The 12,819-nt window shown below is 48.2% G+C and overlaps 1 protein-coding gene across 1 annotated transcript in view; it reads left to right on the top strand.

The window, feature by feature from the left end:
* The window catches only part of TMEFF2 (transmembrane protein with EGF like and two follistatin like domains 2), a 111,356-nt gene continuing 98,537 nt past the window's right edge, over positions 1 to 12,819 (top strand). Inside the window, exons 1-4 of the mRNA XM_021397592.1 lie at positions 1 to 253; positions 698 to 807; positions 5,898 to 6,027; positions 8,413 to 8,439. Of these exons, the coding sequence (XP_021253267.1) occupies positions 79 to 253; positions 698 to 807; positions 5,898 to 6,027; positions 8,413 to 8,439 (442 nt within the window). The 5' untranslated portion in view covers positions 1 to 78. The remainder of the gene's footprint in view (positions 254 to 697; positions 808 to 5,897; positions 6,028 to 8,412; positions 8,440 to 12,819) is intronic.

The raw sequence follows: 12,819 nt of genomic DNA, 5'->3' as shown, positions 1-12,819 counted from the left end.
CGCCGCCGGCCGGGGCTCCGGGATGCCCAGCGGCCCCCGGCGCCCCGGGGGCTCGGCGGAGAGTTGAGGGAGGGAGTCATGGTGCCCTGGGAGCCCTCCGCGCCCCGGCAGTGCGGCGGCTGGACGCTGTGCGACTGCTGCTGCTGGCTGCTGCTGCCCGCCGCGCTGCTGCTGCTCGCCCGCCCCGACAAGCTGGCGGCCTTCCCTACCTCCCTGAGTGACTGCCAGACGCCCACCGGCTGGAACTGCTCCGGTGAGAGCCGCGGGGAGCGAGCGGGGCCGGGCGCGCGTCGCCGCGGCGTCGGGCAGGGCTGCGGGCTGCCCCGAGTCCGGCGGGAGCTCCGAGCTGCGCCCGACGTGTCCCGGCCGCGTCCGTCGGCTGTGCGGGGGGACGGGGGCTGAGGGCTGCGGGGCTCCTCCCGGTAACGGCGCGGGGCTGCGGAGCGCGGCTCGCTCGGTCGCGGCTGCGGGAATCGGGACTTCTGTTCGCGGTGGTGCGGGGATGAGTTGGTGGCGTTGCGAGCGAACCGAGTCGGAGAGGTAGGGAAAAAGTGCGCGGCGCTGCGGGAAATGAGGCTTAACGGGGAGACCGGGAGGGAAACGGGAGAAAAAGTGGGGTACTGAGGGCGGGGAGGGACGGCAGGAAATCATCGGTCTGCCCCCCGATGCTGACTTCTTCCTCCGGTTTGCATTTGAGGTTATGATGACAGAGAAAACGATCTCTTTCTCTGCGACACCAACACTTGTAAATTCGATGGGGAGTGTTTGAGGATCGGAGACAGCGTGACTTGTGTCTGTCAGTTCAAGGTAAGGAGATTGATATTTCCTTCCCTAATTCGTTAATGAGAGCACAAAGCGCGGCGCTCCCGCTGTCACCTGTCACTCGGCGATTCGTTTCCCTGCGTGCGGGGAAGTTAGAGGCAAAACCTGGCAGCGTGCGGCGGGCTGCCGGAGAGCCAACTGGTGGCACGGGGACACGAGTGCCGCCGGGGAGGGCAGTTGCTGCGGCTTTACGCGTCCCCTCGGTCTGCAGCTCCGCTTGCGCGTTTCTGACTGTTCTCTGCCCTTTGGAGGAGGAGTTGGATGTGAATTTAGAAAGGGCTCTGATACAGATCGCGGCTTATTGTATTCAGAGTTCTGATCTCGTTAAAGAAATGGATCCGTAATGTGCTTATGCAATATTTTGAGGAAGGGCTGCCCGGTGACAGCGCTTCTGACCGTGTATCTGCCCAGCTGATCAGATTAGAGAGAAATCCCTCTGTTCCAAAATCGTGAGCTCCCTTTAGGTTAATAGAGCTGTAGCGGGCTGTTGCCGGGCAGTGGGAGCCGCCCCTGCTCCTTCTTCTCCCCTCTCCCTCCCGCAGCATCCCAGGCATCCTCAGCGTTGGGCAGCTTCCTTCAAAAGGATTCCATGTGGTGCTGGGGCCAACCCGCGAGCAGCTGCACGTTCCGTGCTGACCTGAATAGAGCCCGGGCAGACAAGGGGCTGTGCGCGCATCTCTGCCTTTGTTCCCTGTGGTCTCGGGTGTTTTAATGTCAACTTGTGCAACTTGTGGTGCTGCCAGGAGTACCTGCAGCCGGGCAGGCCAGTGGCGCGGCTCGGGATGGTGCGTGCCTGCAGTGATTGATGCATTACTGGGCTCTGATAGGCTGTTTGCTTGGAAGCACCACAAGCGCCGTGGTGTTCCTAGAGCCAAATTTGTCTCAGGAGAAAAATCCCAAGCGATCAACTCCTGCATTTACAGCGAAGGAGTTCTCAGTTATGAGAGCAAGGCAGGTGTTTGGTGAGGTGCTGCGGCTCCCTCTGCTCACCGTGTGGCTTTTAATTCTGTCTCTGGTTTGCACGCATCACAAATCCCGTGACGGAGCCCCGCTCTGAGCAGAGTGCCGAGGGGCGTTGCGCTGCGGCTCAGCGTGTGCGGGGATTTCAGGGTTCTCTTTCGAAGAATGAGCTGTAACGCGGCATGGCGCTGCCTGGTCCTGCTGTGGGGGCTGGCGTGCTGCTGCCCGGCCCTGCCCTCGGTCCAGGTCATAGGAGCGCATCGGAGGAAACTGGGTAATGGGTGTAGGATGATGTATGTGAGATGCGCTGCCGGGGCTCTGTGGGAGGGATGTGCCTCCCCACACAGCGGCAGGTGATGGGCAGGGCGCTGCGTGCTGGTGGGAGATGAGTCTCCAGGGAAGTGCCTGCAGCTGGGCGAGGCGAGCGGAGCCCTGGGGATGGGTGTCCAGGACAAGGGGGTCCTCTGTCAGAACTCAGTGCCCTGTTTTGGTGACAGCTCGCAGGGTGATAGTGAACAAATCAATAGCAGACGCCTCATCACTATAATTACTTGTTATGTTTTCTCCAGAATTTGCCAGGGGCTTTCACTGCAGCTTGAGAGAACAGACAGGAACTGAAAGCTAATTCTGCCTCCTCGCTGTCTGAAAGGCCTGGGCTGGTCAGCATGGGGCTTGAGGGGCTGCAAAGGCAAACTGAGACTGTTGCGGAGGCAAACTGCTGCAGCTTTACTTTGGTTTGGGGTTTTTTGGTGGTGTTTTGTTTATTTTTCAAATCAGAATTGCAGATATTAACCCCATTTGGGCAGATGTGATTTATAAAATTAACGTCTCATTGTTTGAGAGGGCATACCCAGTCAGACTGATGTGGAAGGTGGGAGTGGGGGTCTCTCCCCATAAAGCAGCAGGTATGTGCTGAGGCAGGGGTTCCTGTTGCTTGGCTCCCCGTTGCTCCTTCACAAAGCCATGCCCTGTTCTTGGCTCCTCGTTGTGAGCTGCTCTGTGGGGCACAGCGCCATGTCTCTCTCTGCCCAGGCAGTACACTGCCCCCAGCCACGGGGATGAGAGTGGTGGCAGCCACTTCCTTCCTACCTCACACAGCAAGCCCAGCAGGGCTGTGGCTGCATGTGCCGCTCCCTCTGTCCCTTGGTCCTCTGAAGCCATCAGCAGCCTGATATCTCTTCTGCTAGGATCTTGTGAACGTGTCCAAAAGGTGTTTCCATCGAGGTTGCACCTCATGACCAAGACGGCTTTGTATGTGGGGAGCCCTCCTTCTGTGTGTTGAGTCCCTCGTGTCCTTCAGGTCCTTCCGTACTGGCGGAGCTGTAGCTCACCTGCCAGCTTGCAGCCTGCTGTTTCTCTTCTGGACTATAGTGTCATGCTACGTGGCTCCTAACATAGCCAGTATTTGGGGAGTGAAGCCTGGGAGCAGAAGGAGGTTAAACTTCCAGCAGTGCTACAAGGTGGAGGAGGTGCACAGGTTCACTGATCTCTTCAGAAAACAAACCTTGTACTTCCAGCACTGACCCCAGAACTTGCAGGACTGCCTTGTCTCCAACTGTGGTTGTGACTGCTCAAGGCTGCTCATGCTGAGAATGTAGGTGACTTGGATGCACTTATTTCCTTTCTTTACAGGTATATTTTAAGAACCCACGTGCATATGAGAGAATCTGACGATATGGCACTGTGCTGCTGGGTTTACTGAGATTTGACATGGATTTCACTGTGTGTTCCAACAGGCCTTTAGGGATGGAGAATCATGCTCATGTCTAGAGCTTGATCTGTCGAGTCCTAAATTAATACCGAAAACATGTTGTTAGACTGAGGAAGCCATGCGAAGGAGGCAAGTCAAAGTCTGGTATCCTCTAGTGTGAGGAAGAAGCTCACCAGATACATGAGCACTGATACTGTGACCTTCCCTTCAGCGGTCCTGTTTTCTCTGCTGGTTGACTTCCACCATGGTTTCATCATGGCCTTCGGAGTCAGCCCAGCTCAGAGCATGGCAGCACCCATCTGGAAGCTCTTGCCTGGTTACGCTCCCACCGGCAGCTCCCCAGTTCTGCATTCTCCATCCAAGCAGCAGCTGTGTGAAGCAAGTGGTGGGACAGGTGGGCAGTGATGAAGAAATGCATCAGAGACCAGACCAGCTTGAGAAGGGAAAGGATGGATCACCGGTCTTCACTGTGATGGGGCAGCTACTTCTGCTCTCCACAGCCAAGTTTGCGTGAGTCAGGAGCCACAGGAGAGATGGAAGAACCTCTGAAAAAAGAATGACACCTTCCCAGTGCCCTGCCCGGTGTCGCTCAGATATGTTTTGAAGCTGCTGAGTTTTGGAAGAAGTTCCAGCCCAGCTGCCAGAAGCTCTGCCACCAGGTCCTGGGGCTCAGAATTTCACTCCTGACGTCTCACATTGTTAACGTAGGGCTGCTTGGCCTTTCAGATTTGAGGCTGAGTCAGTATAAAAGATCATCTTTGGCTCTGGGCAAAACAAGCAGAGTTCCCACTGTGTTTCTTGGGAACGGGGTCCAGCATTATTACTGTGTGTATCAGAGCCTATTGAGATGCTTTAGGTCGGATTCTGCACCGATTGCTCTGCCAAGAAGTCCTATGGGTGTCATGGGTGTCAAGCAGAGAGGATGTGTAAAACAAGACCGATTTGACGCTTTGTGCTTTAAAAAATTTGCATGATTGTGTTAATTGTCCTGGTTAAGTATTCCATATCACCCTCCAGCATTTGTTGTCGAGCTGCTGGATGAAGCTGGCTTTTTTTGCTCACAACATTCCTCAGGTTTGGAGCACAGTCATGACAAAAGCAGAAACACGTTTTATTGGGCTGTTGAAAATTTCTGCGTGGGGTAACACCTCATCAGGAGAGGAAAGGACAGATTTTCGCTGCTGCTTTGCTGTCCTGCTCTGAAGGAAGAGTATGCTGGAGGTGGGACACAGCTCTGGAAGATCTGAGAAAATGCAGCGCATAGGGAAAATGTCATTTGATTTGGCCCAATCAAAATGTCACTCTGACCAACTATGAATAATTTCTTGGCTGCTGCTGCATGTGGAGGCCTGCAATGAATGCAATCTATGCAACTGTTTGTGATGCTGGTTTCTGTAGTTGCTCACTTCTAGGCCTGCTTGGTCTGTATGGTTCAGTCCTGTGCTTTAGGCTGTGAGCACACCTCAGCTGCTTTGCTGCACAAAGTAGCCAAATAGGTAGTATGGCTTCTTTAATTTTCACTTGGATTTAAGCAGAGGTGAGCATTTGTAAATAACAGTTGTGATCATTCCATTTGTTATAATTAAACAATGAGGCATACCAGGAGTACAGTAATCACAAGATAATCATATCCCTGGCGTAATTACCACGTACAGGGCACATCCAAGAATCTTTAAGCCTCAGAGTGTGATTATCTGATGATAACTACACCCTGTAGGTTGCCCAATTTTCTCTATAAAATGGAATTATTTTTATTAAAACGAGCAGGGGAGGGCAAAGCTGCCCTGCAGCGGCGGAGGAGGAAGGCAGACGGTGTGGGCAGCGGGGCAGAGCTTGTGGCTGGTGGGGAGCACAGCCATGGTGTGGGGAGTTGGGGCCCACAGCATCCTGGGTGCAGCATCCTGCCCACAGCAAAAGGGGTGGATGCCTTTTGGGCCAAGATCTCTTGGAAATGATTGCCCTCTGTCCCATCAGTTCTCATTATGGCTAAGTGCTTAAATAGAGAGTTATGTGCACGCAGACGGACACTTCTCTGCATGCAAAGGACCGGCTCTGTAGCGGGGGCGGAGGATGGGAAGAGTCTGCTCACTGCAATTTGCCTGTTGCCATCCAATAGAAACACATGAACTGCTGCTGGGGAGCTGCTTGCCTTGCTGGGTGTTCACTGTCTGGGAGTGCTCATCATCCTCGCAGGGAGGCAGTTCTGTGTGTACCTGCCTGGGGCTGTCTCATGATTCTCTCCCTTCCTTCTTTCACCATGTCCCTCTTGTCTAGCAAAGGGCAGAGGCAGTGCCTCCTTCCTGCTGTTCTCCCAGGGGTTTCACACGGTGGGGTTGGAGCACACAACCTTGGGCTGCCCCATCCCTCAGCATGGCTAACGCTGCTGCTCCATGTCCCCCTCCAGTGCAACAATGACTACGTGCCCGTCTGTGGCTCCAACGGCGACACCTACCAGAACGAGTGCTACCTGAAGCAGGCTGCCTGCAAGCAGCAGAGTGAGATACTGCTCGTCTCCGAAGGATCGTGCGCAACTGGTACGTACCAGAGAGCTGCTTCTGCCAAGGGCTAGAGCCCTGTGAATCCTTCCTTTGAGTTCAGTGGGGGTTTGTTCATTGCAGTCTTGATTGTAAGAAGATGCTGCTGCCATCCTTTCCTTCTGAATGGCCTGGTGTAGGTTGTCAGGGTGCAACACAGAAGTTGATGATTCTTCTTTTTTTAATCTGTTTCCTGTGTTGCTGGTCAGTCAGCCCAGTGTATGCTTAGGGGCCAGTACAACAAGACACTGGGAAAAGATAACCATAGCAAGCAGATGCCAGATAAATGGGCATCTGGCTTGTAGCAACCCCCTCTACAATCTGCACAGAGTAGGGCTGGAGCAGTACTGCTCCTAAGGCAGCCTTTTAGGTTGTTCCTTTCAGGGCCAGGTTCCCAGCTGGTGTAGCTCAGCAGAGTTCTGCTGTCTGCAGTGAGCCATGCCAGCTCCCGCCAGCTGAGGATTTAGCCTCAACCACACTTAGTGAACAGGTCCACGCAATCAATTACTTTTGGATTTGTTGGAAGAACTTATCGAAGAGCGCATGTGAAAACTGATTGATGTTTGAGACTCCCTTGCTTAACTCTGAGCACTGAGAGCTATTTGTGTCTCTGCTTTCATGCAGCAGCAAGGAAAGCAAATGAGCAAAATCCATCACAAAAACAGAGTTGCTTAGGTGCAGAGGTTCTTGATGTTTTTCTTCTGTGCTCAGTGTCTGTTAGAGCTGGGCAGTGAAGTTCACTTGAAAAGAATAGGAGGAGTAAGGCTTTGTTCTTGAGAGAGCCTTTTAAACTTAAGGCAGATTTTTTTCTCAGGTGAAGACAGGAGTCGATAAAAAGTACATCAGACAAACTTTGTGCAGTGCCATGATTTTTGTTTAGTGCATCAGAAAGAAAAAGCTTTTTCCTGGAAATTTTTGTTTTTTCTCTGAAGCTGTTACCTGACAGTTTTCAAGAGGGATGGGGAAAAAAAAACAAACAAACGCATGCTGCATTTTTTTTTTCCTCTTTAAATTGATATGAAGTGAAGCTCAGACTGACAAAGCCTATTGTGGCATAGGATTCCTTTCACCTAGTAAATTCTCTCAGCAACTGTTTCTTTTCTTATTTGTTTGGAAACAAACAACAACAACAACAACAACAAAACCCAAGCTTTTTGATTGGAGGGATCTGATCACGTTTGAGTGCATTGCTTCATCTTTTCCTACTCTTGCTTGCTACTGGCAATGGGATGGTGCAGAGTGACATACAGAGCTGCCAGCCTCCATGGAGACCTGTGCTGCTAGGAGCTTCATGGAGGTGTGGGCATTTGAGTGTATGGGCAGGAGGAAAACATGGGATCCCTCCCTACAAAGAGAATACAGGGAAACACCATCATTTTGTTTGCTTTTCTAAACCCCTTTTGCCTCTCTCTCTCCTAGTCTTGCAGTGCAAATTGACTGTTCTGAGCCACTTTTGTTTCAGTTTTATTGAAACAGAGATGGCACATGCGAGTCAGTTCAGATCCACCAGACCCTACTGTCGGTAAATTAGACATAATAGTTCATGGGGTGATTGGATCCCCAAGCAGCCTTCCCAAACGCTTTCCATTCCTCTTGATGTTGGTGAATGGCTAAACCTCTGCTAAGAAGGGTGTGAGGCGACAACCTCCCTTCTTTCCCTCTGGGAGAATTTTGTAGCCCTTCCCAGGGTGTGCATTTCTGTACTTTGCCTTGATTAGAAAGCATCATGATGAAATTCTGGGCTCGGAGATTTTGAGACGTTGCACTTGGGTTTGCACTTGGATTTGTGAATCTGGTCATTCTGTCCACATAAACACTGAGCAGAAGTAAAATAATTGCTTGGTTTCAAAACTCAGCAACAACCTTGAGAAAAATGGCATTTTAATTGTTTATCTGAAGAATTTTGGATGAGGGTTTCAGTGGCTGATTCTAACTGGTTAAGGTGTGATGAGATGTTCTGTACAGACGATGGCATGCATTTCCAGTCGGTCTGGCCTCAGACAAATGCGTTTAAAAGCCCCGTTTGATGCTGACTGTTTCCTAGTGGCCACGTGAAGTGACTTACCACAACTGTTGGGAACAAAGCTCCTGGAGCTGCTTTATCAGTCTCAGTACAACAAAATGAGGCAGAGGCTTCTAAGAACATCACAGCACTCCAGGGCTTAAGTTATTTTAGTCTTGTATAGAGACTATAAAGTAAGGGAGTTCAGACATGAGTAAGGCAGCTTGAGTGAACTGTGTTCAGATTAGATCTCTGCAATTTACCCAGGGATGACATCAAACATAAGATACAATGTAATGCATTTAACTGAACAGTCTTGCCTTACATGCTTACAGGACATACAGTAGCACATGAATATAAATTTCATTCTGTTCTCTTCTCAGATGCCGGCTCAGGATCTGGGGACGGAGGTAAGAGCCCTCTTCTAATATCACTCTGCTTATATGTACACACGTTGTCTTTTGCAATTTCAGCTTCTGAGTGGATATGCTTTGCAGTTTAGTTGTTTTGCTACATATTGTCTGTTGTTTGGCTTTCTTTCTGAAAAAGTGACATTTTGCATTTTAGTCAAGCTGCAGCCCAGTAATGACATGCTGTTTTCTAGGGAAATTCAGAAAGCTGTGTTCCTTCTAATAGGACTTGGAATTATTCATACGTTGTGCTAGGAACTCTATCTCCATCTACTGTTGCTGTTGTGCTCATTTTTTCTGTTCTTAGAGGACTCTTTCTTCCTGTTTTTAACATGCGAGCCAAACCCTTGGCTTCTCCTTGCTGGAGGATTCAAACCAAATATTTTGTGGCAGTGGAGAGCATTCTTTTAAAGTTAAGAAGCAATGTCATGGGAGAAGAATGGTGTGTTTTTGCAAGAACAACAGCAGCAAAAGCAAACACAGAAATAGAAATAGTCCAAACCCTTTGATGCATTTAGAGCATACCGTAAAACAGCAGCAAACTTGCATTTAAACTGGAGGGTGAGTTAGTGGGTTTTTTGTTTTTATTTCTTAGATGCAGTGTTTCATGGATTTGCTTGTTTACCACAGATCCTGGGATGTGTGACTAGGGCTTCTTGGAAGTGTAGATGGTGGCTCTGGGTAGGGCCCCACCTCAGCGTAGGCAGTGTGGCCTTTGGGAACTGCTTTCATTGTGGAACTGGTGGGTCAGGCTTTCTGAAGGCTGAGGGCTAGCTGGGGCAGCCAGTCCTTCTGTAGTTTTGGTAACCAGTACGCTAGAGTGCACAATGTACAAGTAAAGTATTATTGTTACCTGTGAAGTGGTATTTGCAAGGGATCTCATGGTCATATGCTGGACTTGAACTTTTTTCTGGAAAGCAGAACTTTAAGATGCTCCGAATTTCGCTCCCAGTAATCAGAATTGAAAATATTACCTCTTGCATTCAAGAGGTTTTGAATCTCTGTTTTACTCTCATGTCCTTCTATATTGTCTTTCTAACTGGACCAGTTCAAAGAGATTAAAAGATTAACAGAAATCTACAGTTTAATTTATATTTAAGATGGGGTTTTCACACTCATGGTTAATAAATCTGTTTTCAAATGATGAATTTTGGATGGCCTTTCTCATGTATGTACCAGGGAGAATGAGTAAGATTTCTAGTTTGTTTTGTATCTGGGGGGGGAGAGGAGATGGGGAAACAAAGTTGGCCACTATCTAAAAGTAGTGAAATCCATACTCAAAAAGCATAGGATTTTAAAAGCAGGATTTCCAAACAATTTCGTTTTAAAAGCTGAGGTTGACAGAAGACAAGCAGAAGAGGGCCATGGGGACTGACTAGGCAGATAGTTAAGGAAGCAAATTTGTGAAGTAGACAGAGTCAAGCTGGTCTGTGTTTAAAGGTCTACAAAGCTGCCTTGTATTATACAAGATTTAGTAGGCAGCCACTGCTGTTCTTAAAGTACAAAAGTATATTTATGTGCCCTAAGAAGCTAAATCCAGCCAAGTAAATATTGTCACTACATCATTCTTTACTACACACAGTCTTGTTGTAAAAGCTGTAATAAATTTTGGATGTCACTACAATAAGTCTTTTAAAATCCACTCTAACAGTCATGAGTGGAAAGTTGTTCTGTGAGAAGTCTGAGGTCTTAGGTAATCTTGTTTATTTTGTTGTTGGTTTTTTTTTTTCCTGAAAATTTCCCTTTCTGATGAGTCTCCTAGCAGTCTTGGTTAACATCCCTGGGGACTGCAGTGGGCATGGGAGGGCTGAGTGTTCTACTGGGTGCGGTGGGTTAGGAGGCTCCCAGTGATTGGCTTTTCCAACATAATCCAGCCAAGTAACATCAGAGTTGAGATGTCAAAGGGATCTCTTCCTCGGTACAGGATGTCAGATAAGAGGATCTGTACTTGGTGCACAAGGAGAGGTCTGGGTAAGGCTTGCTCTCCTTGGGCCAAGGGTGGATGGATTTCTAGCTGAAGGCACCTCCAAGAGGTTATCCTTCAGTCTGAATTGTTGGGGACTTTCTTGCTCATTTTTGTGTATCGTTCCACAAGCTGTGAGATGAGCAGACCAGCTTTCCAACAGATTTGTGTCTTGTGATTGGAATTATGTAGTCTGATAAGGTACACACCTAACAGGGAATTAACTCAAATTTGCCAGCTAGTATAGGACATAGTGTTTTCCAGTTCTTGGAACATAGCAAGCTTCTTGCTTTGAGATGGTTTTTTCCATAGCTGGTAACAGTTCGGCTCTCAGTACTACCTTGTCCCCTGTGCGTCTTTGTCATGTGAAATTATAATCAGTTGATTGAGAAATTACTGGGAAAGGGGCTGGTGCAATGGACAGATGTATAGAACTACACTATGTGGTCACAAAAACCTCATGTTCTCAGGAACCAGGCTAGAGCAGGGACAGTATAACCAGAGGATGTGTTGTGCCAGTCACATTGCCCTTCTGCTCATTCCCACCGGAGTTTGCACTGAGTTTGTCTCAATATTTGGGATTTGGGGTTTTCGTCTTTACTTCTAGGCTTGCTGAGATTAGGGGGGTTGCAGCTTCTTATACTTTAACATCGTGGGGGCTTTCCAGAGGTGATTTAATACTGCATTGGGCAGCAATGGCATATTCAGGACAGTGACACAAAAGTCCCCTTATTTGCGGAGTGATGGGAGGATTTTAAGGTCATTAGCTTACTGAGCTTTCAGCACACATTCACTTTTGAGGATATCCAGGAAATGTGTAAGAACAGTAGGTGTTCAAGTTTTGCACTGCAGAAGATGCTTTTTCCTGTAAATGAAGAATCAAGAGTTGCTTCTTTGTTTTGATTGCAGAAGCTGGGAGTGTGGTGTGGAATAATTTAAAAACCCATGTCATAGAAGGAGACTAATCAGTGGCAGAAAGAATGAATGTGAAGGAGTTTATACAGGGAGTAATTTAAAGAGATTCCATTCATTTTCATCCATGCTGTTCTCTAGACAGCATAGGATTTTTTTAGAACCAGTGATTCATGGTTTAGTCTTGAGCAGCTTCATTATGAATTCTTGCTAGTTTCTGAGCTTCCTTCAAAGAGCGACAAACTTGAGATGCAGTATTTTATTATTGTTCTCAGCGGGCTAAGAACATCTCTCCTTGGCTTCTTTTCTTTTGCGCTGAATTCCTTTCACCGTCCCCACATTATGTGTTTCTAGCTCTGTCAATGGCCTTGCACTAGTCTGATCAATGTGCAATGGGTGGTGATCGTGCTCAGTGCTGCTGTGATCCCAGCACTGCAGAGCGCAGGCACTTCCATCGAGTTGGTTTCAGAGCCTGATTCAATTTCCACTGAAGTCTTACTTACTTTAATGGGAATTGTATGGGGCCCGCAGGTACGTGCATCTTACCCGAGTTTCATTTTTATGTTAATTCTTTACTATCGAGACTAAAGCAGAATGGAAAAAAAATCATAATTCATCAATATCATCATCACTATTTAATTTACAGTAGCAGCTAGAGGCACTAATTGTAAAATTAGGACTCCAGGGTGGTACACTGATATTGTGAGGCACTTCCTCACAGTGAGGCAGAGGAAGAAATCTTTGAAGCAGAACCTGAATGCATGTGAGTTAGGTGAAGCCTGAGAGGGGCTGGCCTGGGGATAACTCTTGCTGCTCACAGCCAAACCAACACCGTGTCCTTTGAACCATGCAGCAGATCCATGCGCAATCCAAAAAGAATGGCAGACTGCACTGTTCTTACAGTTGTTCCTAATTTGCCGCTGTTAGGCACACCTGAGAATCAACAGCCTTTTGGGCCGTTCTTTTTTTCCTCTGTTGTCTTGTATGTGTATTTTACGGATGAGAGCAGCTTCTTTGTTTTTTTGTTCTCTTCCACTTATCCCTTCAATCTTAGCCAGAAAATTGAAGTCCTGCGGCTCTTCATAGGTGCCAACATGTAGATCTAATGATAGATTTGGAATTCTGATCTGCCTTTCCCTTCAGCTTGAAGATGTGCAAGTAAACACATGCATATTATGAATCTGTGTGGAACAACAGTCATCTTGAAACACTAACCCAGTCAAAAGAGAGAGGAAAAACTTAACACTTTGAAGCCTGAGGTGTTTTTTTTTTTTTTTAAGGCAATCTCCAATGCAATGCATACATATTCTTGCACGATCAGCGGCCAAACAGCTGCTTTGACCCAGTTGTATTTGCACTTGTCTCCATGCTGGTTTTGCATGACTAGCTTAGATTCAGCAGCTCTGCTGCTTTGCCCTAGATTTCCCTTTCTGCATTATTACAAGGCTGATTGATAGGCAGGGCTATGGAGAACACAATGGATATTGCTGTAAACACCATCCTAG

The sequence above is a fragment of the Numida meleagris genome, chromosome 5 (genome assembly GCF_002078875.1).
Source record: "Numida meleagris isolate 19003 breed g44 Domestic line chromosome 5, NumMel1.0, whole genome shotgun sequence".
NCBI lineage: Eukaryota > Metazoa > Chordata > Aves > Galliformes > Numididae > Numida > Numida meleagris.
Note: the sequence above shows the minus strand (reverse complement) of the source record. Positions and strands in the feature narration are given on the sequence as shown.